This window comes from Streptopelia decaocto (genome assembly GCF_964273445.1).
Source record: "Streptopelia decaocto genome assembly, chromosome: 7".
In the NCBI taxonomy this organism is placed as follows: domain Eukaryota; kingdom Metazoa; phylum Chordata; class Aves; order Columbiformes; family Columbidae; genus Streptopelia; species Streptopelia decaocto.
Window position 1 is genome coordinate 36797056 of NC_138661.1, and position 26863 is coordinate 36823918.

Below are 26863 nucleotides of genomic sequence, written 5' to 3' on the forward strand. Positions count from 1 at the left end.
TTTCTCAAGTTTAGTTATCCTAATTACACTATGGGGATGCTATAAGCCAAGTAGATGTAAAAGAGGACAGCTGATGCAAATGAGCAGCACTAAGAGCAATATTTTCTATGCCTGAAAACTTTTTCAGAGGCCCAATATTTAGAGGTGAGTAGAATGTGTACTACCTGTTGAGGCTTTCATACCTGAAATCTTTGCAAGTCTGCCTGGAGTGCGCCTCAATTTGGGAACTCAAAAATCAGCTGTAAATCTTTGGGAAATTCTAGGAAGAAATATGAAAAGAGTACTGGGATAGAATTAATCTTAAAGTAAAACTAGAGAAAGCCGAGCCTAAATGTTCTCCCCTGAGTTATTCTCACAGCTGTGCAAAGTAACTCAGCTGGGTGGAAATGGTTGTACCAAGAGGTCTTGGGAACTGATCCAGGGATGAGACTCCTGCATGATGGTTTATTTCAGGGTGATCTAAACATGGCAGCTGTAGGGGCCAGATCCTGATCGGCAGATCCTTCTGGCTAACCACGCCTGCATGTGTGCACACATGGACTTGCACAAGCACCCCTGGCAGATCGGCACTTGCCCAGCTCTGGGATCCCTGCTGCCCCTGGGATCCCTGCTGCTGGGTGGAAGCAAAGGGAGTGATGTGCTGTTGTTGCCACTTGAGGGTGGGAGAAATGTTTGTGTATGAGGGAGGGAGAGAAATAGATGGGGAGCAGGGGGAAAGAAAAGGGAAATGGGCTATCCATCAGAACTTGTGAACATGCCAGTTCAAATGGCTTGTTACTGGCACCCTTGGTCCTGCAGGATATGAGTGTCAGTCAAGAGCTGCTTGCCTGCACGATATCTTTTCCTCGGCAGGACATAGCTGTCACTCTCAAACCAGTTACTTGCTTGGCATCCTGTTCTCCCTCAGAAATAACTGTCACTCAAAAGGCATTTTGCATGATTGATGTCTACACCTGATTAGTCATTAAGTGATACCATCACTTCTGCTGCAATGTCCATTCTTGCAGAAGGGAAAATCAACTGCTTTGTGGTCTGGTCCCTTTCTTTCTCTTTATTTCTGTTTTCAGTCATTATTGTGGGTACTGCTTGTCTTTGGTGCAATATAAAAGTGCACCAGTCAGGCTTTAAGTCAAGGGACTTGAACAGCTGTCAGTGGTTCTGTGCCTATGCAGAGAGCCTGTATATATTCTCATTAAAAGGATTATATTGTAATGCTGGAGCATTTGGTATAGCAACTCATTACAATGACAATTTAAATAACGGAAAAAGAGGAGATTACTTTAGAGCAAAGGAAAAAAAGAGAAACTCCTCTGCTAATATCTGGAATAAATTAGATTATCTGTGAGCTGAAGAGGGATGGACAGATCAGCAGAGGAGAGAAACTCATTGGCAGTGCTAATGCAGTGTTGTGTGACAGAGTAAGGACACTGATACTGAAAGAAGGAGGAAGCTGTGAGAAAAGACAAAGGAGGTAGGGAATCCATGGGCTGAGGGGAGAACAGTCTGTGTTTCTGCTGTGAAAGGCAATGGTCATTTGGATTTTGGAATCCTAATAAAACATTTTGTGCCTAAAAGTAATTGATTGTCATGTCAATCTCTGCACCTCATTGGAGGGAATAGCTAGGATTCCTGTGTTCCTTGTTAAAAAGACGGACAAGACAAAGTGCAAAGAAGATTAAGTATGTTCCCCAAGGATCCAGAGCAAATTTTTGCAGAGCTGAGAGCAGAACTGGGCATTGAACAATGAACTGTGAGCTCCTTGAGGATTTTTTTCTCTCTGCTGGGGAATCAGTGGACAGGTGAGGAAGAGGGAACAAAGTGTTTGCTTTTTTTCACAGTTACGTTGAGCTGGAAGACCTGAAACTTGTGGAGAAAATGTGAGCATTGCTAATAGCCAAGCTAGTGGGAGAAGGTGTAGAATACCATTTTGCAGCCATTATACTGCAGAATGCAGCCTGTCTCAGTTGGTTGTATTTTGCATTGAATTTGTACAGGCAAGAATTTCAGTGCAGGGCAACGTTGTCTGTAAAATATGCAGATGATCCCTATGCTGGGAGAAGCTGCACTTACACATGCAAAGAGGAACATCCCTCACCTCCCACCCCACCATGCTAGAGGATCAAGAGAGGTATGAGCCATGAGAAGCAAATGAGATTCAGCTTAGAAAAATACAAGCTCAGTCATCTAGGGACATAGAAGCTCGAAATACAAATACTCTCAGAGACATATGAAGCAGCATAAATCTGAAATAGAGTAGGATGTGATTCTGAGCAGCAGAGCAGTCAGGATTTTGCTGTGTGAGACAGCAGAAAACTCCCCCAAACTGAGGAAACTTTGGCTCTGTATGCAAAGCCATCAATGATGCTACTTAGCAAGATGGTAATTTCTTTCTCTAAAGCTCCATTCCTGGGAGCATGGGATTACTCTTTTTGTCTGTTTCATGTATAAAACAAAAAAGCCCCCCAAAAAAGGAAGAAAAAAAAGCCAACAGTCTTTCTGCAGAATTGCTCAAAATCAGGAAGGTGGGTGCCGCTGAAATGAGATGGGTTGCTAGAACCAAGAGGACAGTGTTTACCCCTGTTATATAATACTGACATTTGCATAGCTGTCCTCCTCATCACTGGGGTGACCAAATGTGACTGAGCATTCTTGTTGAAGACAAGGAGGACCTGCCTGTGCATGGAGGCATGGCAGAAGGAGCCACTGTGTGGTTGTGGTAGAGCCAGGGAAGGGATTTGAAGAAGCTCATGGAAAATTAGTTCAAGCATCTTAAACAAATGAGAGGGACAAAAAGTCCAGAATCAGATGGTTCTGACTGCAGGGTACCAAGATGCATCAACTTCTAAGGAGGGCAGAAGCTGTTGTCTCCCCTCCTTGTGTGTGAAAGTCCCTGTGTCCCTCAGGCACAAACCCACTGCAGTCCCGACAGTACTGTGGGGTATGGTGTGACCAGCCCAAGGAAATGGAGGTGCTCTCAGTGGGTGTGGGGGCTGGTTTGAAAGAAAGACGAGCAACAAGAAAAAGAGGAAGAAAATCCCCAAATCCAGAATATTGCCAAAGAAAATTGCCTTCCTCCTGGGAAGGGGAATCGGTGAGAAAGCCCCAGCAGGCCTCGTCTGTGGCATTGAGACAAAACTCCTTGCTGGGGAAGATGTCAGCTCTCTTTCTACTCCCTTGCAGCCATAAGCTTTGCCCAGTACCTGGCAGGTGGGAGCGGGTGGTGCTCTTCTCTCTGTTTAGAGGCAGAAAATGTACCACAGCATCCTTTGCTATAATAGCTGCCCCCAGGCAAGTCCTGCAGTTCTGGCTGTGAGTCCTTGCAAGGTTCGGCTGAGATGCCACAGCCCTCTGGGATATTCCTGCTTGCAGTTAGGCTCCTGTCAATGAACCCTGGTAGAAGGTCAAGGTTAACTCTTCCACATTACTGGAGTTTGGTATTCCTGCTGTAACGCATAGCATAGCAGATTTGTATCAGTCCTACCATTGTTGTTGTTATGGCAGCTCACAGACATTTGTCTTTTTCCTCCCTGGGTCCCTGCAGTGTCCTGAACCGCACCCCTCCCAGCCTTATCCAGGAGATCATTTTGGTAGATGACTTCAGTTCAGATCGTAAGTATGGACCTATTGCCTTTGCATTTGCTTCTTCCATTCTGTCTTCCCTCTTTTTGTTTTCTCTGTTCATACCCCCTCCCTCACAGAATTTTTCTCTTGTCTGTATGCAAGAGAAAAAGGAAAGAGAGGAGGTTTTTTTGTGTTTAGTTTATGTCTGTGCAAAGCGGAGGCCAGAGCTTCTTCCTTTTTTTTCCATTGGGTCTTCCCTTTCTGTCAGCTTGGCAGTTTTGGCCAGGTTTCCACAGATCCAGATCTCTGTCTAGTTTCATTACGCACCATTTTGTGAGCTGTTTTGCACAGACATGTATGTAGCAATGGTGCACTTCAGCAGTCTGGGTAATTACAAACCAAGAGAGAGCAAGAGGATGCAATGAAGCCTACAGAAAACTGCTGCTTGTGGTCCTACAGGCAAACTGGCGTGAGACTGTCTGCCTGTCTCCATGTGTCTTGGATCTCAGGTGTCCCCATGGGAGACCATGAAAGGGTTATTGCTTTAGGCGGTGCCATACCTTCTCCTGCAGCTTGGCACAGGGATGGAGTGTCTACTGCGTGAGTCCCACCAGACCTGAAGACTCTTGGATGCTATGGACTCTTTCCATCTGTACAGTTGCTTTTGCTCCTGACTGTTGTGTTGTAGTGGTGAGGTGGTGGGGACAGAAGACTTTTTGCTTTTCTCATGATGTGTGCTAGATTCAAGGACAGCCTAGTTGTATGCTACTTATAATAATTGATAATTACTCCTTCAGAACACTTTACAGATAGCTGAGAATGTCCACCTGGCCTGCTGAGGTAAGGAAGCATTGCTCTTTCAATTTTGCAGCTAAATACTTATGTAGCTTTGGCCAAAAAAAGTTTTTAAAAGTGGATGCTGAGATTAGGGATTTAGCTTTTCAAGGGCCATAGAGTGTGATTTTGATAAGGACTGAGCTGTGCCCAGCTGTTGGAGTTGGGTGTTTCTGAGCGCCTCCAACACACAGTCCTAAATGTCCCATATTCAGCATCTAGAAATTCACTTCTCAATGGCCAACGGGTACCAGATCAACACTGATGGATGTCTGGGACTTGTACTGCACAGGGCTCAGCCAGAAGCTCCCATGTAGGCTCCTAAATAAATGGAAAGATTTTTAAAAGCCCCATCTTATGACAGCTCTCATTTTTCACACTGGCAGCTGGATATTTGTGGATTCAGCTACTGCCCTGAGGCACCTGTGTGGAAGCACTGTAGCCCATATTTGAGGTCTGACATTTGGCCTTAGTGCCTGCCTTGGTTTCTTCAAAGATACAGAGAGTTCGTAAGCTGTGGCCAGTAGTTACAGTCAGAGTGATGTGCTCACTCCTGGAGAGTGAATGACTTGATAAGGATTGTTGTATTTACTTGAAGTTGTGGCTTAGCCAAGATGAGTGTTGCCTTCTCTTGTACCAGATGTCCAGTCAAATCTCAGTACTTTGTAATTAAGAGCATGCGCCACTTCATGTGGATGATGCAGCAGCTGCCAAAGCACTCACACAAGAGCAGTGGTTCAGGTTGCATGTATCCTGGAGAATGGAAATGCTCCTGCAGGAATATGCCAAGAGATGCACTTTGGTTAATAGACTTCACATTGTCCTCAGAGCACTCAGTCTGTGGAAGGATGACAGCAGGGAAGGGGAGGTGCGAGACCTGAAAAGGAACGAGCAATAAACATGGAAACTAAGGTGAACTTGGTGGACCAAGGGAAAAGAGTGACTTAGAAATTGTTATTCCCGTGAGCTCTGCTAGGGTGGGAAAAGAGAGAGGATAATAGAGAACTTGTCAGGCATTGAAACAGGCTGCCCAGGGAAGTGGTGGAGTCACCATCCCTGGAGGTGTTTAAAAGGCATTTAGACGAGGTACTTAGGGACATGGTTTAGTGCTAGAGTCAGGTTATGGTTGGACTTGGTGATCCTGAGGGTCTCTTCCAATCAAAATGGTTCAATGATTCTATGAATTAAGGACCTCGTGCTCATTGGTACAGCTGGGCTGGAGCCAGTAGCTGTTCCTCCCTCTCGTCTTCCCTGAGCAATGTAAGTGAGGGAAGCCAGGAGCTTCTGGCAAGCTGCTGGCAAAGCCCTCGTTTGGGCATCCGTGTGTTAATGCGATGGTGTCTCCAAGGAAGTGGGTCATATCCCTGTGGCCTTTACGGAATAAAATCAAGCAGAAACTGCCCTGAGAACAAATGGGAAATACCCAGATGATCTGGGAAATGCCCAGGGAGCAGATGACATCACTTAATATGACAGGACTCTTTTTCACTTGGCACTTTGGTGATTTGCAGCCCTGACTCCCTGCGGTCACTCCATTTCATCAGTGCTCAGTGCCACGGTTCCAGCTCATGCCCTGTTGTTCTTGTGAAACACTGAGCACAGGAGGGCAAAAGCCTGGCTGCTCAGAGAATAAGGAAACACAGGCTCAGCTGTCCGAGGAGGATGGCAAGCAAGCAGTGCTCCTCTCTGTACTCTTCAGACAACAGGATTAAGGCCATCAGGCTGATTAATGTGATGTTAAGTGAAAGCAGAATTTCCCCTCCCGTGGAGAAGCAGAAGAACAGTTAATTGGAGCTCTCTGTTGAAGCCAAATAATTCATACATGTGTGCCAATTTTTTTTTCCTTCCCTAAGCTGAGGACTGCCAGCTCCTTACCAAGATCCCAAAGGTCAAGTGTCTACGAAACACCCGGCGAGAAGGTGAGTCTGGAAAGCTTTGTAGGTACGAAGATTTTGCACATTTTCCCACATTGCCCTGTTTGCCTGCCAGCTGCTTACATGTTGTTGCTAATAGTTATGGTTTGTTTTTTCAGTATAAGGGTTTGGTATTCTAGTTTGGAGGCTCTGTGGAGGGAGAACCTACCTTATCAACTCTCAGGCTTCAGGGCTCTCATTTCATACTTTAAATAATGAGAAGTGGTGTCCAGAGGCCCTGGCTAGAACAAGGACCACATTTGAAGATCTTTATGAATAAAGATGAAGATGTAAGTCCTGTCCTTTTAAACCCAGAGTGCAAGATAACAAACCATCTAGGAGATGTGGGAAAAGGAAAAACAATCATATATCTATCATAAAGAGACACAATTAAGGAAAGTTATTTCTCATATATCTCCTATGTGCATAAATGGTAACGCTGATTTTCCCCACTGCTCTTCAGTTTGACTCCCATGTACTGGCTTATTCCTAAAGCTGTCAGTGCACAGCAGGCCTGGAGCAAGGGGAGACAGGAATCACTGCTTAGTTCACGAAGAGCATCCCAGGTAGTGGAATGGTCTGTAAGAAAATAAGGAGACATCTGAGAGCCAGGTTGACATCTCTGACTGTAGGGCAGAATAAAGAACAAATGGGAATAAAGCAGATAAGCAGTAAGAAAGGCAAAAAGCAGAGAGTAGGGCTTGATCCCATGGAAGTCGTGAGAGAGGCAGCAGGGTGCTCTAATGGGAGAGACACCAAGCAGACAGCAGCAAGGTACCTGCAGGGAGGGCTGGAAGGGAGGGGGGATGTCATCACAGCAAGAACCAGATGAAAGCTCAGTGGCATGGACAGAAGTGACAAGTGAGTTCATTCTTTGTGTGCTGGGAGGGCTCAGCTGACAGTGTCCCCTGAGGGATGCCCCACTAAAGCTGCTCTCTGCTCCTGATGGTGTGATATAGCAAAACCACCTGCTCTTTCTCTGTAATGGCCACACAAAGTATTTTTCCTGAAGGAGGCTCAGCTGTTTCCCATCCTAACCTTCCTGCTCCTGTGCTGTCCTTTCCTCGCTATAGGGCTGATTCGCTCTCGGGTGCGAGGAGCCGAAGTGGCTACTGCTGACATCCTCACCTTCCTGGACAGTCACTGTGAAGTCAACAGCGAGTGGCTGCAGCCAATGCTTCAGAGAGTAAAAGAGGTGAGCACCATGTCCACCTCTAGGATGGATGAAGCTGGCCTATCTTGTGCTGGTGACACACGTGCCATCAGCAGTACTGGTGAGGACAAAGCCTGCCCAGGTACTCCTCAGGCAGGCTGTTACGGATGAAGGTACAGACTGTGCTAGATGGGCAAGAGATCCTTGACAGGGTTCTATGTCCTCCTGCCAGTGTGGCAGGGCAGGAGGTGCTGAGTGGTGGAATGCAATGGTGAACGCTTGGACCACCAAACTGTACCTCATGTCTCCTGCAAGTGCTGTCCTTCCTAGTCCTCCCCACCTGTACACAGGATAACCACTTTGGCAGGACACTCTGTGCAGCTTTTTCATGGTTGACATCTCCCTTCTTGCTGATGGACCTTCCCCTCCGCCTTGTCACTGCCAAGATTTTCCTTCCATTAATGCTCCCACTGAGCTGTCAACACACATCACCTGTATGCAGATGGCTTCCCAGCACAAAGGACCTGTCTGTGAGTGCAGGGACATCTCTTTGCTGGTTCACTTGTCAAAGGATTGATGTGAGGCTGGAAGAATGAAAATGACACAGGAATATTAGCGGCTGTCAACCTGACTGCACTGTAGGGCTGGAGGGGGAAACATACAGCTCCACTGTAAGAGCAAACTGGGGAGAGGTGATGGGAGAAATCCCAGCCATGCTTGCAAGTGGCTGAGATTGATCTCCTCCTCTAAAAGGACGATCCCATGGGGTAATGGGCTGCGGGAGGAGTGGTGGAGGCTCTAATGCTGCCTTGTATTCATGTTTGGTTGGCTTAATATGAAGAAGTGGAAGAAGTTGAAACTTAAGGATTGATGATTTAAAAGCTTCTGCTTTTTATTCCTGGTCAATAAATCCTCCATCTCAGATGGCCATAAATGTTTACTACTGCTTGTTAAGTCAAGCTGCAGCACCAGCAGCATAGAGGTCCCTAAGCAGAAAGGACCTCACTGGTTTCTTTAGGGAAGGGTCCAAGTTGCAAAAGTCATTTAGTCATTTAGTGAGCAGATTTCAAGTTAGCCTATTTCTGACCTTCTTCCTACATTTCTGATGTGCATCCTATTTGAGATTTCAGTCTTGCCATATCCAAGCCTAGCACCAACTGGTTGGAGCAGTGGCTGGAGCACCAGGCTGCCAGGTGGGTGCTGGGGAGGCTTAGGCTCGGCAGACATAAACGTGAATGATCACTCTCATCTAGCATGTGCCCTCCTGGCCAAGTATGCTACAGCAGGAGGAACTATTGCAAGGCACAAAGTAAAAGTTTGATTGGAAAGGCATGGAGGCTGGCTATCAGGTGTTCGATCACAAGATGTTGTTTCTGGCATTGCCAGCTCTCTGGTTCATTATGTATTTCAGTTATCACAAGACTGCCTTTAATGCCCTGTCTCATGTTGTTGAAAAATAGTTATCATCTCAACTTCTACTTACTAAAAGGATTGCAAAGGAAAACTATAAATATACCCCTTAATGCCAATAAAGTACCCCCAAATATCTTAATATTGTAATGTTTTAAATTCACACTATGATTCTTAAGTGTGGGGTCTTGATTCATAGTACTTGTTAGGAAGATGCTTTATTAGGGGGTTGATCATCTCTAGGCTGATGATAATTAGGTAATTCAAGGATGGCTGAGCAGAAGGTGTGCTGTCAGTAGATATTAAAAGCAAGTACCAAACCTTTGGGACAGGGGTTCATGCCTTGTCTCTTGGGCAGGAAATAAAGAGCTGTTTGTTAGCAGCACACCTGGATGCTGTGGCCCCAGGCTCCATTCCCCATATGCATGGCATGCAGCTGGCTAGTACCCACCATCTCCATGTTTGGATGTAGTGGCCACAGATCCCTTGCTCAGCTACCAGAACTGTACTGGAGAAGCCAGACAAAGATTTACCTGTGCAGCTTTGTGGTTTTTTGATCTCTGGCAACTTTGCCAGACATTCAAGAAAAGCCTGACTCCTTTTTCTTTTTCTTTTCCCTTTCTCCCCCTCAGGATTATACCCGAGTGGTGAGTCCAATCATTGATGTTATCAGCCTGGATAATTTTGCCTACCTGGCAGCATCAGCAGATCTGAGGGGAGGTGGGTGTAATGAATGGCTTGTGTAAGTTAGGCCTGAGGCATGGTGCATGAAAAATAATTGATGTTCTGTTCAGCTTTCCAAGAAAACAGTGATGATCTTTCCTGGTGGGCTCTCTCTGCTCCTTTTCCTGCAACTTGCAAAGTCAGATCTTTTGCAGAGTTTAAACAAAATCCAACTAGTGTTTTTGTTTTGATCTTGCATCACTGTCACAACATTTTGCAATTTCAGGTCTTAATGAACTGCTTAAACATATCACCTTGCCCTCTGTACATTATATGCACACTGGAGTCTGACAGGCAGTTGCTGCTCTGACCTTCCAGGCTCTCATGGCATCTTCTGAACCTTTTCACCTCTTTCCCCATAGCTGAACCCCCTGCAGATGTTCCTGTGTTCACACACAGTGCCTGGTGCTCTTCTCCCTCTTCTGTTGCTGGGGTTCGCTACCACACTGCTTGCCTGCTGAAGTCTCCCCTTAAAAATGGTATAATGTTAGTGGCTGTGCTGTGCTCAACTATTCACCACAAGCCAACTATGAACAAATGGTGGTCTTGAAAGAGGTGATGGTTACGAGGATCTGCAGGCCTTTGTTCCCAGAATACACATCCCACAAAGTCCTTTGATTAAATCCTCACGACTTTGGCAGATGGAGAGGTGTAAGACAGACTGGCCAAACTGCAATTGCCTCTCACACTGACAACACTCCCCTGAAGATGTGGAGTGCAACTGAGCAGACATCTGCAGTGCTAAGGGATGAGGATTCCAAGACAGAAGCTGGTGATTTCTACATTAGGATAGACTCTTGCCATTTTGGGTAGACTGTGAGGAAGCTCAGGGAAGGAAAACAGAGAGAGCCTGAGATGTAAAGGTGCAGACTATCACTGAATCTAGTAGAAAAACAATAACAAAACCTATTTGATGAAGTTTTTTTTCCTTCTCAGGGTTTGACTGGAGCCTTCACTTTAAGTGGGAGCAGATTCCTATAGAGCAGAAGATGTCCAGAACAGACCCAACTCAGTCTATAAGGTAGCTGTCTCTCACAGATTGTGTACATAAAGTCCTCCAAATGCTTTTACTAAACCTTTACCTGTATGGCATGGAGTACACAGGGACTGCCTTGCTGAGAACAAAATGCCACAGTGCTCACTTGATGAGGAGAAACTCTTCATGTTATTTTCTGAATGCATTGAGGTCTAAACTATTTCTGAGAGTATTACTATCTGAATATTTTAAGAATAGCAGTTATATACTATCATAGGCTTGTAGGCATGCCACTTCTGCAAGCCACCTCTTTTTGTGTATGTTTGGTTTTGTGGTCTCCCTCACTCAACACTCTGAATGCCTCAGGAATCCCTTTGGGGGTTTTTAATTACTTCCATCTGCCAGGTGAAGATTTAAAGAATGAAGCAGCTAAATAGTCACCCGGCAAGTGTAAAGCAGACCTGGGAACTGAATCTTGCCTAGTAATTTGGGCACAGAATTATTCTCCCCTTCTAAATATGTGTGTCCATGGACATAACAGACTCTGTTGGCTGGAGCAGTTATTACCAGTCCTGCTGCTGTATACATGGCTCTGAGGAATGTAGAATTGGAAAAATCCTGATATAAACAGTCACAGTGTTGTCTGTATAGGCAAAAATCTCCCTGTTTGTAACATGGAAGTGTCATTCAGTTCCTCTGTGTAATTTGTGAGCCTTTGTTTTGTACTGCAGAAGTAGCCAGCTTGCTAACAGCAGAGGAGTCCATACAGGAGCATCTCTCACACCATGTCTAGTTGTTGAACACTGTCATCAGACAGTGCCCCTGTCACTTTTTCACACTGTGCATATTTGTATAAATGCAAAAGACGCAGCATTACTCATGTAGTGCTTGCAGGACCATCTAACAAAGGCAGGAGGATGATCCAGTGAGAGAGATCTCAGAAGTTTGCTGCAGGTTCATGTCCCAGCCTGGACAAGTTGTCCCCCTTCTAAAATGAAGGTGTTAGTGCTACATATACATGTGATTATTTTGTGTGAGCTTGTGTTTTCTTTTCTAGAACCCCCGTTATAGCAGGAGGCATCTTTGTGATTGACAAGTCCTGGTTTAACCACCTGGGAAAATATGACACTCAAATGGACATCTGGGGAGGAGAAAATTTTGGTAAGTTTAGGATGTTTCAGGGGAATGATACACTAATGCAGAACCAGTTCCCAGTCTTCATCACCTACCAGCACTCTCTTTTTGAGAGGTCTGATCTGCATGTCAGTGTAAGGCTAAAGACACGGTCAAGAAAGCCCCACGTAATCAGAATTATATTGCTATCAGCTTTGTTCAAACTGAGTGGAGGTTTTTCGCAGTCAGGGCTATCATTCTCTTATAGGCATATGCACTGTTATACAGATGTTTCCACAGTACAAGTAAGAAAGAGGAATCTCCTGGTATTAAAATTGTTTCTTGTTTTTGGAGAATATTCTTCCAGTCCTTTGCATGACAGTCATTGTTGCCCCAGCTCTGAAGTGGAGAGTCACTCCTATGCTCTCTTATACCTGTTCCTCTTTCCCAGGTAAGTCTGAGTCACTCTCCCAGCTTGATAGGTCAGAACGATATTTTTCCTAATAAAACAAGTCTCTTTGTAAGTGGAATTTGGGTACAAATAGATTCATAATGGAAACACTTAAAAGCAGACTAGGGCATCACAAACATCTGAGGAATTCAGAGGCTCAGGGTAGTCTGTCCACTCAAGTGCTGTTATCTTATAGGGCATGGTGCTTAAACCCATCTTCTTGCACTTAATAGTGGCACAGATATTCCAGGCATCTCTCTTTGCCCTGGGTGAAGGGATGCTGCAATGCCACCAGGTTTTAGTGACAGAAGGAGGAAGAGTATTGATTCACAGAGACCTGAAGTATTCAGGGCATTTATTTAGAAATTATGGAGGTGGAGCTGAAGAGATAAAAGCCTTACTCTGTTTTGCAGTCAACTTAGACTTTTCTGTAGCTAACACTGCAAAAAAAAAATTCTGTTTCTACAGATTCCAGAAATGTCACGGATTTGTAAATAAAATGCTTTAAGGAAGGATTTATATGGTGTTTTCTAGCACCTGGAAGACCAATTAGAAAGAAAGAAGTAGACAGGAAGAGGAAACTTTTGTTTCTCTGAACACAGCTGGGGGAGCTGCCTCTTTCTGAAATGCTCTCTGAAACCAGAAAATAATATTTTTGGCTCATAACAGAATATTAAGGTACCATTTTTTTAAAACAAGGTATCTAATAATGAGTGCTTGTGTTCTCCATTTTCTGATGTCTTCCTTCAGTTTTATGATATTCATCTAATTAAAAAGAGACATTTATGGGGCTTCCATTGGGATTTCAGCAGTGCTAGTGCATCAGCTAAGCACTGTAGGCAGAAGTAACAGGCAGCCTTTACTCAGGCATGAAGGTCCCATCTCATGTGTCCCTCAGATTCCCCTGCACTGCCAAACTCAGCTCCTTGCTGTCACTAGCCCCGGTCTAGCTGCTGTGCCAGTCACTTGGCCACCCTGCCAGCCTCTGAGCGGAAACCATGTAAAAAGCTGTAAACCCCACAGATGAAGAAATAATATTTCTTAGGCTTTTGGTTGTCTGCTTCTGCCCACCTGGGAGCCCAGTGTTGTTGTTCGCTGCATATGTCAGTAGCTTGATGCTAAGCAGATCTCTCTGCTGTAAGTGGCAGTAGATTACCCACACACCCACAGCCCTTCTTGCACCAAATTACTTCATTTGCCTTCAAATTTCTCTTGTAAAGCCTGGCAGTGGCTTGGCCAGGCTGTGTGGGACTGGGCCAGGTGTACAGGACTTGCCAGTTTTGCCTTGTTGAGTGGTTTCCCTGTAAATTCGTTGTCTCCCTCGCTTGTCTCTTATTGTGCACCTCCATTCTTCACTTAAGAGAGCAAAGCTAAGTGCACAGTGCTCTGTTTAATGAAGCCTCCCCCTGGGCCACATTGCCACACCACCACTGTGAAGATGGCAATGGGAAGGTATTTTCAAAAAAAAACAGACCAATTTTCTTCTTTAAAACTGACTTTTGTTCAGCTCTTCAGCATAATGTGAGACAACAAATCAACCAGTGGCTTCTGCATGGAGCCTGTTGCTGTTTCATGGCAGAGGGGTAGAAACCAACCTGCATTTGTCAACAAAAAGTATTAATTTTCCTTGAAGTATTCAGAATGGCTAATTTACCCTCTTAAAAAATGTTTTCCATGCTTAATTGAAAATTAGATTTTGTGAGCAACGAAAAATGTTGATAATGTTCTGAAAGACTTTTTACTACAAGTTTTGAGTGGAAAGGAACTGTTTGGATAAGGTCATCATTTGCAAGTGAGGTGGGAAAGTGGTTCTGACTGATTTGGGTGTGTGAGATGTGCCATTTCCTGCCCACAAAGGCTGTTTTAAATAAAGGACTTCTATGAAACTTTTTTCCTGTGAGGAAACAGGGTAAGAGAATGTATGGGAAGGGCTCAGGGCCGGATAAGCTCTACACACACAACAGCTACACAGAAATGATCAGGCAGCAACTACCAGTTCCCTAAATATCCTTCCAGCTGGATGTGAGCTGGTAAACCCCTTTTTTTTCTCCACTGTGATGGGGAAAAGCCACAGTGATTAAGTCATTTAAAACACATATGGACTAGGTCACGTCCTGGAAAATATACAGCCAAAAAGTTCTCCTATGCTTTCCTTCAGAGGATGGATGAAATGCCTTAATAAGTTATGCTTGATCTCTATTTTCTCTTCTATGTCCAAAATCTGCATTTTTTCACCCCCTCTTTAAAGATTTCTGTCATTTACAAACCTGGACATGCAGTCTGTGTGTCTGCCTAAGGCACCAATACGGCGTGAGGAATCTTCTCTTGGGACATCACTTTAAGTTTCACATGCTAGATTGAGAGTTTTGTTTTTGTTATAGGCCAGAGTGAGTCAGAACCTCATTCCAAGATAGCAAACGCCAGCTGGACACACTAGACAAAAACTTATGTCTTGACCTTTTTTTAATTTTTAAAGCTCTTCTTCTTGTCAAAGCTGGAACTCCCTGTTGAAAAGAGACTGAAAATAATAAAGGAAGAGTCAGGGAGAGACAAGAGCTAGTAAGAAATAACACAAAATACAGTCTAATAAAACGGGTTTTTTACTTAGAAGCTAAATTAAATACACCAGCTTCCCTGCCCCACCAACCACACTGTTTAAACAATCTTTCCCAGGAGCTAGAGAGGAAAGCTATGAAGAAAGATGAAGGTGGGGAAGATGTTAGTCTGTATACATGCTTAAAATAGCTGTTAGAGCTGGATACATAATTTCTTTTTAATTTCTAAACATCAGAGACTCACAATTCAGGCATTACTGGAGGGAGATCCCAACTGGGTAAAATTTTTGAAGTAATCAGTCTACACAATCAGAAGCCCTTTTGGTAAGGACTAGCAGACTACCAGCTAATTTTCATTTTCCTTCTTCTCACTGCCACATGAAATACAAGTGGAAAATCCCTCTGGTGTGGCAGTTATTAAACTTGTGAGGACAGACCTGTAAGCTTGAGCAAGGTCACATCTTTTCTGTGATGCAAGCAAGCGCCTGTACATCAAAGGTCCATGTTCTTCTAATCTTTTAACAAAATGCTGAATTTAGCTTCAGGGCCAGCTGGATTTCTTCAAGGAGCAGAGTTCTCTTCATATTGTTATAAGTCACAGCATTAGACTGGTTGCTGCTATCAGTAGCTCCCTCAGCAGAGGCAACTGGTGACAAACTCTAACCCAGTCATCCACGGTTTTGTTGTTTTGTTTTGTTTTGTTTTTTTGTTAACAGAGCCAAACAGGAAAAGAACAACAAGATACTGTAGGGTAGATAACATGGAGGTATGAGAGAGAGGACTCTGCTCTAGACATGGACTCACTTCCTATGCCTCCATCTTGTTCTCTCCTTTCTCTGTGTCTCCTAAACTCCCTTTCTTCTTCTAATGTTTTGCTTTACACAGTGAATTCTTATTTTTTTCTTCCATCCATGTGCAGGACTGAAGGGTTACAGAAGTCCAAAACAAGGTGGGTGTGGGGGTGATCTCATTCTGTTGCCAAATGCCATCATGAAGAGCTGACAGCAACCCCAAGGACCTCGTCAAAAGGAAAGGTGTCTCACTGAAATGCTCAGGGGACCAAAGAGAGGAGTGGGACTGAAGAAGGCTTGGAAGTCTCTGAGCCACAAGGTTGGCCTCCATTTTAAGAAAGGGAAGACAGTTTTTCCACTCTCACCATGCCATTTCTTTTCCTGGTGTTGCTCTTGCAGGCAATACATCTAGAGCAGAGAGGCAAGGTTTTTAGGCACACTGCTGAAGCTGCGCTTCTTGGAAATGCTGCCTATCTGCCTGCAGCTGTGTAACTCTCGGGGTCTCTTTCAGAACTCTCTTTCCGAGTGTGGATGTGCGGTGGCAGCTTGGAGATCGTTCCCTGCAGTCGAGTGGGACATGTGTTCAGGAAACGCCATCCCTATGACTTCCCTGAGGGCAACGCACTGACTTACATCAAGTAGGTGTTGGGTAGTTCCTGGCGGTAGCCAAGTCACCTTGATGTTGGGCATGTCTGAATAAGCCTGAATTCTTTGCTATCTTTCTGACTGATGACAAAGAACAACAGCTTGTGGCTGAGCATCTGTTCTCAAGGGAAGAATGAGTTGCTGTTTTCTGTGAACAAAACCTGTTCCCTTCTGTCTCGTTTGTATTAATGCATCTTGTTCTTCCTCAGTCTGCAATGGAGGAGTAAGGACTGGTACCCCAGAGGGAGACCCTGGGCATTTGTGGGTACTGCCCTGTGACATGTGCCTGTGTATCAGCAGTCCTTAGATGTCTCTGTTGTCTCCAAGCTACTTTTGAGTCCAGGGATCCTTCTCAGCTATATGTGCTCTGAGACAGGCCCTAAGGACAACTTCCACTGCAGGACAGATGGGAAGAGAAAAAAGATGAGGCAAAGTGCTTCACAATGAGAGCAGTTAAGCACTGGTGCAGGGCCCCAGAAAGGTCATGAAATCTCCATCCTTGAAGATTTCAAAACTCAACCAGACAGGACCCTGAACAACATGACCTAACCTGAAGTTAGTCTGCTTGGGCAGGAGGATGCACCCGGTGATACCTAGAGGTGCTTTCCAAGCTGAATTATTTCATTATGTTATTCTAATCTGCGGAAAGTGGTACTGTAAAGCAGGGTGATGGTCACAGTTGGTCCAGGTGTCTCTGGAGAAGAAGCATGTGTGAAAAAATCGTGGTAAACTATGGCTGTTAAAATTTCAACTTCTGAACTGAAGCATCATTGCAAGGCTCTGTAGATTCAACACATTCAATCTATAGCCATTCCTACTGTCCACTGCGTTTCATGTTTGGGACTGTCCTCCACTCCCTACTGGCAAACAGGCCTTGGGTCTGCCCACCCAGTGCCTGCTTTCTGGGGGGGCAGGTTCTCCAGCAGCACTTAGCAAAGCACATCTTCCTCCCCATCCAGGAACACCAAGCGCACAGCAGAGGTGTGGATGGATGAATACAAGCAGTACTACTATGAGGCCCGGCCATCTGCCATTGGGAAGTCGTTTGGAAGGTAAGCTGCTCCCAAACCTTGGTAGGAGGTCTCTGGTAAGCCCCTAGCTAGCAAGAAATAGCTTTTTGATCTTCTATGGGGCTAAGCGTGGGAAACAGAGATGCTCTGAATGGCTGGCTTGCCAGGGCAGTTGCAGCTTGAGTGTCTGGCTAACAAGGTTTGCTTCTAATTCACTTTATTTTTCCCCCCAGTAACCCTGCATAAATAATTTGTTAGCAGAAGGCTGAAGGGATCTGTAATTAAATTAAAAGGCCAGACATTTAAAGTGGGTAGATAAGAATTTTTCTAACACAGCGTGCAGTTGCTCTGGAAATGTGAGCTGTGCAGTTACTAGAGCTTGATCCAAAGTTCCTGTGTGGATGCAGAATCCCGGGGCAAGCACAGCTAGCTGGCAGGTGGGGCTGGTTGCACTAGATGTGCTCCCCTCTTTCCGAATGAGTGAATGGGTGGTTTGCCTGGTTTGTAGGGCAGGAGAGTGCATGGCCAATGGTGAGACCTCTCATTCAGAAAGACAATCAGGTTGTGACTTGTCTCCAGCACATGCTGAGCCCACTTCTGTGCAGTATTGTGCTTCTTACAGCACCTTTGCTAAAGCTGTCTCCAGGCCACGTGGGTTTCACTGTTATACACTTAAGCATTCTTTGTGACCCAGAAATCAGTGGTGGACACCAAAACCTGAGATGAGGGGAGAGCTTTCTCTCTGTGCTGTGAACCCCTATGACTCCCAAATAAACATCAAAAATCCCAGGAGTCGTGTGTATCTGTGGGTTATATCTGCCTGTGAATGAGTGACAATTGTTGTATTAGTGTAATGATGCATCTCCTGCTTTTTTGATGTCAAGCAGGTTTGGTCTGACAGACACAGACTTTTGGTTTTTTGTTGTATGTTGTGGTGGCTTATTATGATGCATTACATATTTTTGAACAAATAGCTTTGCCTACCTAATTTATCTGTCTATGAGCTGGCTGCAGCAGCTTGGCTGGGACCAAATAGCAAGTAACCCTGCTGCTTGTGAAGGAAGCTGGACTATTGCATATTGGACATGGATCTATTGCTCGTGTTTTGGGGCCAGAACCTGCAGTTTTTGTTCACACAGACTTCCTATTGGCTTTACTGGCAACATTGACTGAATAAAAGCTGGTGCAGAGCTGTAGGATTTGATTTCAGGCAATTTCTCGACCTGTAGTAACAGCCCTGTGAACCTGCATTGAATCTAGATTTTAGGATGCAAATGCCTCTGACACCATCACTGTCAACTGGACCTAAAATTCCTCATAATTTTCTTGTGAATGTAGGATCTAAGTACATTCTCCAGAGGTATGGGCAGTACAGTGGCCTTTGTGGGCTGAGGATGGCAAGGAGTGGGTGTACAGTTGAAAGTCCTTCCCAACACACAAATGTAGTGTTATAGCTTGAAGAGTAGAGTCCCTAGTGTCACTGCTCAGTAGGGCTACTTGAGGGAAGTCCTCTTCTTCAGCCAGCTAAAGCCAAGCAAATCAGCAGTGGGAAGACTGCTGCAGCAGTTACTGAGATATTGAGCTAATTTCCCCTTATAATTCTTCCCTTTGCCAAAACTGCTTGAAAGCAAATTGAGCCTAGAGCTGCTGCCATGAGCTAGAGATCTGCTCTAGCACACATAGGTGGACTGTTCATATATAACTGAGGACAAACACTTTGTAGGCCTTTTCAGGAGCTAATCATTGTGCCAGTCTCATGCTGTGCCCCTACAGGGGCACCCAGAGGCAGAAACACTTTCTAGGCCCTACAGTAGTTTTACTGCAATGTAGTATTTAACACTGTAGGACCTGGGCCCTGCCATCGTTCTGGGCCAAAGGAAGTGCAAGTATTGCATTTGAGGTGTTTATGTCTTCCTTTTCTATTTCCTGCCACTTGCCTCTCTCCTCCTTTTCACCTCAGGTTACTGCTAGTTCTCTGAACCCAGCAACAACTATGTGGGAGAATAAGTAATAGGAAAAAGCTGTGTAGTCTCCCTCCAAACCTCCTGGCCAATCTTCATTGTTCCCCTCCCTCCTGTTTACTACCTTATCCTCAACAACCTGCCTGTGTTTCCAGTGTTGCAGACCGAGTGGAGCAGCGACGCAAACTGAACTGTAAATCCTTCCAGTGGTATCTGGAGAACGTCTACCCTGAGCTCAAGTGAGTCAGTTCTCCACCTGCAGAAATTTCTGAAGAATCTGGGAGGTGGGTCATAATGAGCAGCTGAGCGTTGGTGGCAGCAGGCAAAAAAGAGACTTCTGCTCAGAAAAGGTTTTCTGCTGTTCTTCTTTTTGGTGAGAAACCTTCTGTGATTTCCTGGCTTGTATCATCACAACAACCCTGCAAAAGGTTTGTTGCTCCTGCTTCTGGGAGCCCTCTGCTCTGTCCCTCAGAGATGTGCAACAGTGGTGTTTTCAGAGGTGCAGGGTGTAGACAAGTGCCAGAGCACTACATCCCTCCCAGTTATGGCTTGGTCTGTGCCTGTTGGATGCTCTGCCTGGAGGTAGTTGAGCCAGGCAGAGCTGGACAGCCTTAGTGCAGAGGTGCAGGTGGTTCAGAGAAAGCCCCAATGAATGCCAGAACCAGATGTGCCTGTGGCTTCCCCTGCCCCAGGTCGGGATGCTGTAGTGTCATGTCATTGCTCTGCTGCGAGGAGGCCTGGATAGAGCTGTGTGTTTAGCACTTTCTAGCTAACACACCCTGGCAACACATCTTCACATCTCAGCCAAGCAAAATTTGTGGCTAACATGGGTCAAGGCTAAAACATCCAGCTGTAGTCTGGCCTTGACAGATCTTTCCTGTATTGCTACCAATGAGATAATGAATATGTGCTAGCACTGGGGGGAAGACTCTGGAAAAGGGGGAGGGAAAAGGAGGATAAATCAGTGTGGATGTGGCTTTTTACTGGCAATGGCCTCTTTCAGAAGAGGCATGACTCTGAACTGCTTGGGGTAAACCTAAAGATCCTGTAATGCCTTCTAAAACAAAAGGGTATCAGCCCTCTGACCCAGTTCTCCATTGGCTTTTGCCTCCTTCAGACATTTGCAGTGAACAGCATGATATTGTTCATTTTCTGTCAAATAAAGGGGTCTGTGTTTCAGTCAGGGGCCAAGTATGCCCTCATAAATGTGAAAGTGCTTCGGACATTTCTATGTATGAAGTGCCATGCAACTGTCATTTTACTTCAAGGATTCCTGAAAAGGAGTTGATTCCAGGAATAATTAAACAAGGAGGAAACTGCCTGGAGTCTCAAGCACAGGATACCACAGGGAATACATTGGTTGGCATGGGAAACTGTAAAGGGACTGTGAGCAATCCACCTGTCACTCAGGTAAGGCAGGCTTCTGTTTGGTGCTTTGTTCCTGCTTCTGCCCTTTTTATTACTGGAGAATGAAAAGGCATCGCTGGCCTTGTTGAGTTTGTACAGAAGTGAAAGACGGAAGAATTTGGCCCTGTTAATGATTTTAATAGTAAGCAGAAAAAGAAGCTGTGCCCATCTCTTCGAGCTCTGTTGACTCACAAGATCCAGCAGTCAGGCATAGAGTAGGAAGGTTTTCATCACTCAAAGGCAGTAAGCTGCGCTTAATGCTCAGGGGTGTGGCTAGTCTGTGCAGTAGTTGTGCAACCGGGGTTTGAGTGATGTAGCTGTTCCTAGTCACATTGTCATTTGGGTGTGCTCTGCTTCATCGCCCAGCCCATTAGAACTGGTCCTTGGCTGTGCTTGGCTAGTACCCTGGCATGTGGGTAAGAGATTTTCGCAGGATCAGAAATGTTCCTTGGTCTGCTGTAGCTGTAGATGGCTTGAATTGTGCAGTTTTACAGATAGATTTCAGTAGAAAGCCCAAATAAAGTTTAAATAGCCAAGACCCCAGCTGCAGTAATTTGGTTGGTGCAGCTCTCCTAACTGCAGTGGAGCAGTGCTGGTTTATACCAGCTGAAGATCTGCGCTCAGCCTCTTCTTTTGGTTACTGGAAGCAGCTTGAGAAAGTTAAGGGTCACAGTAGGATATTTTATGCCAGAAAATACATATTCACATCTGTTAAATGTTGAAAACTAGTTTGCAGCCAGCATTCAACATGCCATTTAATGTGACTCATTGTTCCATGTCATTACCATTTGAAATCTCTGAAACTTATTGCATTTTGTATTTCTTCCTTGGGAAAAGTATAGTAATAATGGTTGATTGGGTATCCATCTACTAAGAGGAGGGTAAAATGAAGTGACTTGTGCTTTATGTGCACATGTTAGCCCATGAATATGCTTGCATGTGTTTTGCTTTGCTTACAATCTATAGGTCCCAGGTACCTGTTACAGAACATGTCTGCTATGTAAAGTATGCAAAAGCAGTTGCACATCATGTGAATCAAGGCTTGGGGTCCTCCCTGCTTTGTAGGATTCTGTAAAGCTGCGGGGCAGGGAGTTGCATGGGATCTAAGGTTAATCAGACTGCTCAGATGGTGAGGGGAGCCAACTGCAGGCTTTGAAATAGTCATGATACACCAAGCCTGAGCATAAACTTCTGATCAGTGAAGACTGCTGCTGTAGTCTTCCCAGGGAGCCTTTGGTAAGAGCTGAACAAAGGATACAGGTTTTTGAAATGTTTGACAGAAAAAACTCTCCCTCATCTGATCACTGTTATGATCCTAATGGAACCTTTCTTTTCCTTATGCCAAAGGAGTGGGTATTCAGTGACCCTTTAATTAGACAGCAGGACAAGTGTCTTTCCATTACCTCCTTCTCTACGGGCTCTCACATCACACTGGAAGCCTGCAATCAAAAAGATGTCAGACAGGTAGGTAACTGTGCACCTGTTTTTAATCCCTTCCTTGCCACATACCAGTGTTCCTACATCAGTGCAACCTGCAGTGGCAAATCTAGTACTATCGAAGTGTATAAAAGTCCCTTCCATCTTCTGCACCTCCCTCTCTAACGTGTTTCATAAGCTTGGATGTATGAGATGTCCCGCGACCAAAGTGGGGAGCGCAGACCAAAAGAGTATCTGAGGGTATCTGCTCTGCCTGGGCCCTCAGCAGCGTGGTTAGGTCCAGCTCAGCAGCACCCCGACTTCACTCCTTGGATACATTTATGTTCACCCAGATCAGTGCATGGATGGAGCACAGCATCAGAGAGGGGTAGATAAGCAGCAAATGCTTTAAGATACCCAGGGAAAGGGCGGTGTGTGCTATTGTTTGTTTACTTATTTACAAGTGAAAGAACTGTATTCTTGGTGCTGTCTTTGGACATGTGAACAGACCCTTAAAACAGAATGCGTTCAACTCATTTGAGAAATACTGACTGACATAAAGCACCGTATGTTCTGCCCAAACTGCTCCCTGAGGAAAAAAACACAGCAGCACTGTTCCCAACAAAATGCAGCTCCGTGACTCTTATGCTGTTTCAAAGATGTGCATCCCTGATCTGTCAGGACACATAAGTCATTTTGCCTTATGGCACCAGGTAAGAGATGGCCTCTTTGATGGCACAGGGTGCCCTCACAGAGATGTCATGTGCTTTTTTAGCAGAATTGGGCAAAACACAGCAGGTGACAAAGCAGCACTGGCAAACAGTGGACTGGGCTTTTTTTATCCTTAAATCCTGTGCTTCTCTCTACACCAAGACAGAACACATTTTCAGTCATCTAAGGCCATGCTGGCTCTGTGTTATTTTTTTGATAGCCCAAAGGTAGGAGACGGCTCAGCTTGCTACCAGTCTTCAGCAGCATCCTCTTTTGTCAGTATGTTCAAATGCTATACGAATCTCTGGATTTCTTCCTGAAAGAAAGCACTGAAATCCAATCTTGCCCATTTGTGGAAAGCCTGTGTAGACTTTCCTCTTGAGGGCTGGTTAATGCAGAAATCTCTTGAAGAGTTGTCACCATGAATACGCTGGGAAAACTCTGAGTTCGGATTAGGCTTGCAAGGATATCCCCAGTGGGCTGTGCTTGCCTGCTTCTTTTACTTGTTGGTAATCACTCACCCCCTTGCTGTGTAATTAGGTCACTTAGCTTCTCCTTAGGTGCCTTCCAGCATTTTCTTCCCTGTCAGCAGAGAGGACTCTAGCAGCTGCCAAAATCAGCTGTCTTTCCCCACCTCCCCTGTCATGGAAGGACAAGGGTCCCCTGAAGGGAGGAGGAGTGCAAGCATTATTAGCCAGAGAGAGATTAATCCAGGCTAACACAAGCAGGCTCATTCTGCTGATGGAATAGGATTTATTGAGCCTTGATGTGTTGATTATATACAGCCTCATTATAAAGACATGCACACACGCTTAAGGATGTGAGCTGTTGTTTTCCATTACCTTACGTGAACAAACTGCACTTAAATCAAGGACTTGACCGAGCAGATGATTTAGCCAGCTGACTGTAAGCAAGGATTTTGTTAAAGCATTTCAAATAATTAGAGACTAATTTGAATCACAGCTGCCATTCCAAACTGCCTTGTGGTTGAAGGGATGACGTGGGCATGAGTTGGGAGGAGTGCATTTGAGTTTTTAATCTAATTTGGTTTGAAATGGTCTGAAACATTGGGGATTTTTTGGAAGTCCCGAACTCCCATTCCAGATTTCTACTTCTGAGCCAGTTTCACTTGCAGTGCTCCAGTTTGTTGTATTCTTGGGGAATGTTGTTATGGTCCCTTCCTTCCTTAAACACAACAGTAATTGTTGCTAATACTGACATTGGATTTTACTTAGCTTGAAGTCAGTCATCTTTGCAAACTATCCCATTCTCTCTCCTCCATCTCTTTTCTAGAGGGGCCACGGGCATCTAGTGCAATAATTTCTGCTCACTTTGGGAACTGACTCTTTCTCTGCTGGGTCTTAGCCAGAATAGAAAGTGAAGCTGACAGCTTTTGTGGAGGTCATTTGAGAACGTATGTCTGGGCCAACAAGACATGTTTCTGGCAACAGAGAGCCAAGACAGAGAAGGAGTCTTGTTCTTCCTGGGTTGGCAGTTTACAGAACCCCTTGCCCAGAATGTCACCCAAGCCCAGCTCTTGACATTTGCGAGGCTGAGTTTCAAGGAGATCACCACTGCTGTAGAAACTTTGAAGTGCGAAAGGAAAGAGGAAAGCTGGAGGGAACAAACTCCCTCAGTTGCCCTGCAACTTGCCTGTCTCCTCATGGGTACTTGCAGCCCAAAGTATGAGTGCTGAGGGAGAGCAGTGTTCTCAAACTACACGTGGGTGTAGCCACTCCTCAGTTCAAGCAGGCTTCTCAGAAAGTCAGAGGGGCCGAGTGGGAGTGCAGGAAGGGAAGCTCAGCTACTTCAGAGAGGTGGAAGTGGCAAGCAAGAGCCCCAAGCAGGTGGTCTGAGTGGAAGGGGATGAGCCAGGGCAACCAGCATGACACCTACAATACCTTAAGAGGAGACAGTGGCATGATGAAAGACCAGCTTTGAACATGTCTGGTGTCACTGTCATCAGAGGTCTGTGGCAGAAGGCGTTTGGACTTTTCTGGATCTAGACTTCATGTCTGTGTCTGAGTGATGCAAAAGCAAGATTTCTGACAAAAGATGGGGCACATGATGACTTCATTTTTTAGTGTCACCAGAACAAATTGGTTAGATGCTTACAGCAGCACCATACAGCTCCTAAAGATTTTTTCTGCTTTCAAGCATGCTGAATCTGTGCCTGTGCTACACAGCTGTTGTGCATTAAGCGTGTCTGCAGGGCAGATAACTTTTTTGTTACTTTTGAGTGATAACAACAGTCCTTCTAACATATATGTAATACTCTGGCAGAGGCTTTATAGTATTATGATCTGTATCTAGAGTATTACTTCAAATTAAGTCTAGAATTTTGCAAGTAGGAGTATATGAGACAATGGTAAAACTTTAGATGCTTTTCGATTCTGTTAGACTATTCTCCCTTGGGTTGAAAGGAACTGGGACCAAAATCTATTTGGCACCATGATCCCATTGATCATTCAACAGCAACAGCTGGCACTGCTAGCAGAAGACCAGCCAAGAGCTATTCTGCATAATCAGAACTAGATTTCAAACCAGATGGATGTTATCCATAATGTTATTTGGAGAATCACATTTTTAGATGAATGCACAATAAATTATTGCCTTTAGCTTTGGTTTTGGCTCTGACTGACAGTGGGAGTGGTGTTTTAATTTGTATTATAGTGAGGACAAATGGAAGACAAAGTGAGAGTCAGACACTAAAACAAGAGACTGAAAATGAGAAACACTGGCATGATATTTCCCAACAGAACAAGAAGTGTGCTGAGAAATCCTATTAAACAGACATATTTCATTAAAATGTGCTGAAGGAATGTGACCCCAGCCTGAAAATGAGGACGCTAAGTTTTCTTGTGAGACAAACAGTATTTGAAATCCTGTGTGCCTTTGGATGTGATTGGGAATTTTTTCCCACCTTGCTTCTCAGTGTATCACATTACTCAAAGTGCAGACAAATGCAACTTTATATAGACTATTGGAAAAGAGAAGGAGTGAAAATCTGTCTGTTTTGAAAGCACCTGACTTTTGATTACGCTGAAAAATTACACTAGTGTAAACACTTTCAGCTCTTGCATATATTGGGTAGAAGAGGACTGGCTATTTCTGACTTTTTTGTTAGTAATTGCACATGGAGTGCTTCTATCCAGTCACCTCAGAGTACTTTACAATGATAGATAATAAAGATGGGGAGAGAGCTTTATGAAAAACTGGGCAAGTTTTTGGCCAGTGTTGGAGAAGAGGATCAAGACACAATATTTCAAAGAAAATATGGATTCTTATTTTTCCATCTCCACTCCAAACCTGCTATAACCAGTAAACTGTATTATCTCCATCTGCACAAGAACAGGAGACCAAGGAAGATTTTCAGGCCAAAATTTTTCAGATTGTGCAATGCTTATATCTTCCAAAAGCTTTCCTTCCAAGTACAGGCGAGTCGTAATGTCTGGGTGTAGGAGAGGAGAGCATAGGATTCACTGTAATGTTTGGCTGCACATGCAGGATGTATCTACTCTGTTTGTTTTTCCTAAAGATGGGCATCATCACTGTCATTTAAGAGTTAGCTGTCCAGGCTGTCCTTGTGTTCTGTGGAGAAAGCTGGGCCTGCCCAGGAGGTGCTCATACCTTGGTACCTGTGTACCTCCAGAATTATGTCACCAGGTGACCAGTTTAGCCTAAGGTGCTCTAGGTGGCTGATGGTGGAAGATGAGCATCCTATCTCCACCCATTCCTACTGCCCGCCCTCCTCAAGGGTCTGAGATATGATGTGTGCCTACAGGATTAGGTGCTGAGCTGTTCTGAGTCATCCTGGGGCCTGGCAGTCAGTGAGGCGATCTCATGAAAGGTTCAGGTGCGGTCAGGGGAGTTGATCTGGTATCTCACGGAGGGCAGCAAAGCACAGTTTCTGACCAGAAAGGGCAGAATCCGTAATTCTGAGAATACCACTTCCATGTGAGATGAGGAGCCCTAATTTCCCTTTTACTGTCAGTGTGCTTTATAATAGCTCCAGGCATGCCATCTCTCTGCAGCCCGGATCAGCCTTACGTTCAACGTTGTCACCTTTTCAGCATTCCTCCTCCTTCCCCATCCTTACCCCACTTTCTGTTGAACATAGGAATCTGGAGTGACTTGAAAATCAGTGTGATTCATTGAGAGGCTGATTGATTTGGTGTGTTTTGTTAGCAGCAGCAGCAAATGTGCTCTGGTGAGTGTTTGCTGGCGTCCTGC

At 44.9% G+C, this 26863-nt stretch overlaps 1 protein-coding gene across 2 annotated transcripts in view; it reads left to right on the forward strand.

Moving 5' to 3' along the window:
• Positions 1-26863, forward strand: part of GALNT16 (polypeptide N-acetylgalactosaminyltransferase 16) — a gene marked incomplete at its 5' end in the record, with an annotated part of 87435 nt that overhangs the window by 53969 nt on the left and 6603 nt on the right. For both annotated transcript variants that reach the window (XM_082058740.1, XM_082058739.1), the window contains 11 exons: positions 3542-3609; positions 6249-6314; positions 7382-7503; positions 9504-9591; positions 10531-10615; positions 11628-11731; positions 15992-16118; positions 17085-17177; positions 19252-19335; positions 20365-20506; positions 21851-21967. In XM_082058740.1, the coding sequence (XP_081914866.1) occupies positions 3542-3609; positions 6249-6314; positions 7382-7503; positions 9504-9591; positions 10531-10615; positions 11628-11731; positions 15992-16118; positions 17085-17177; positions 19252-19335; positions 20365-20506; positions 21851-21967 (1096 nt within the window). The remainder of the gene's footprint in view (positions 1-3541; positions 3610-6248; positions 6315-7381; positions 7504-9503; positions 9592-10530; positions 10616-11627; positions 11732-15991; positions 16119-17084; positions 17178-19251; positions 19336-20364; positions 20507-21850; positions 21968-26863) is intronic.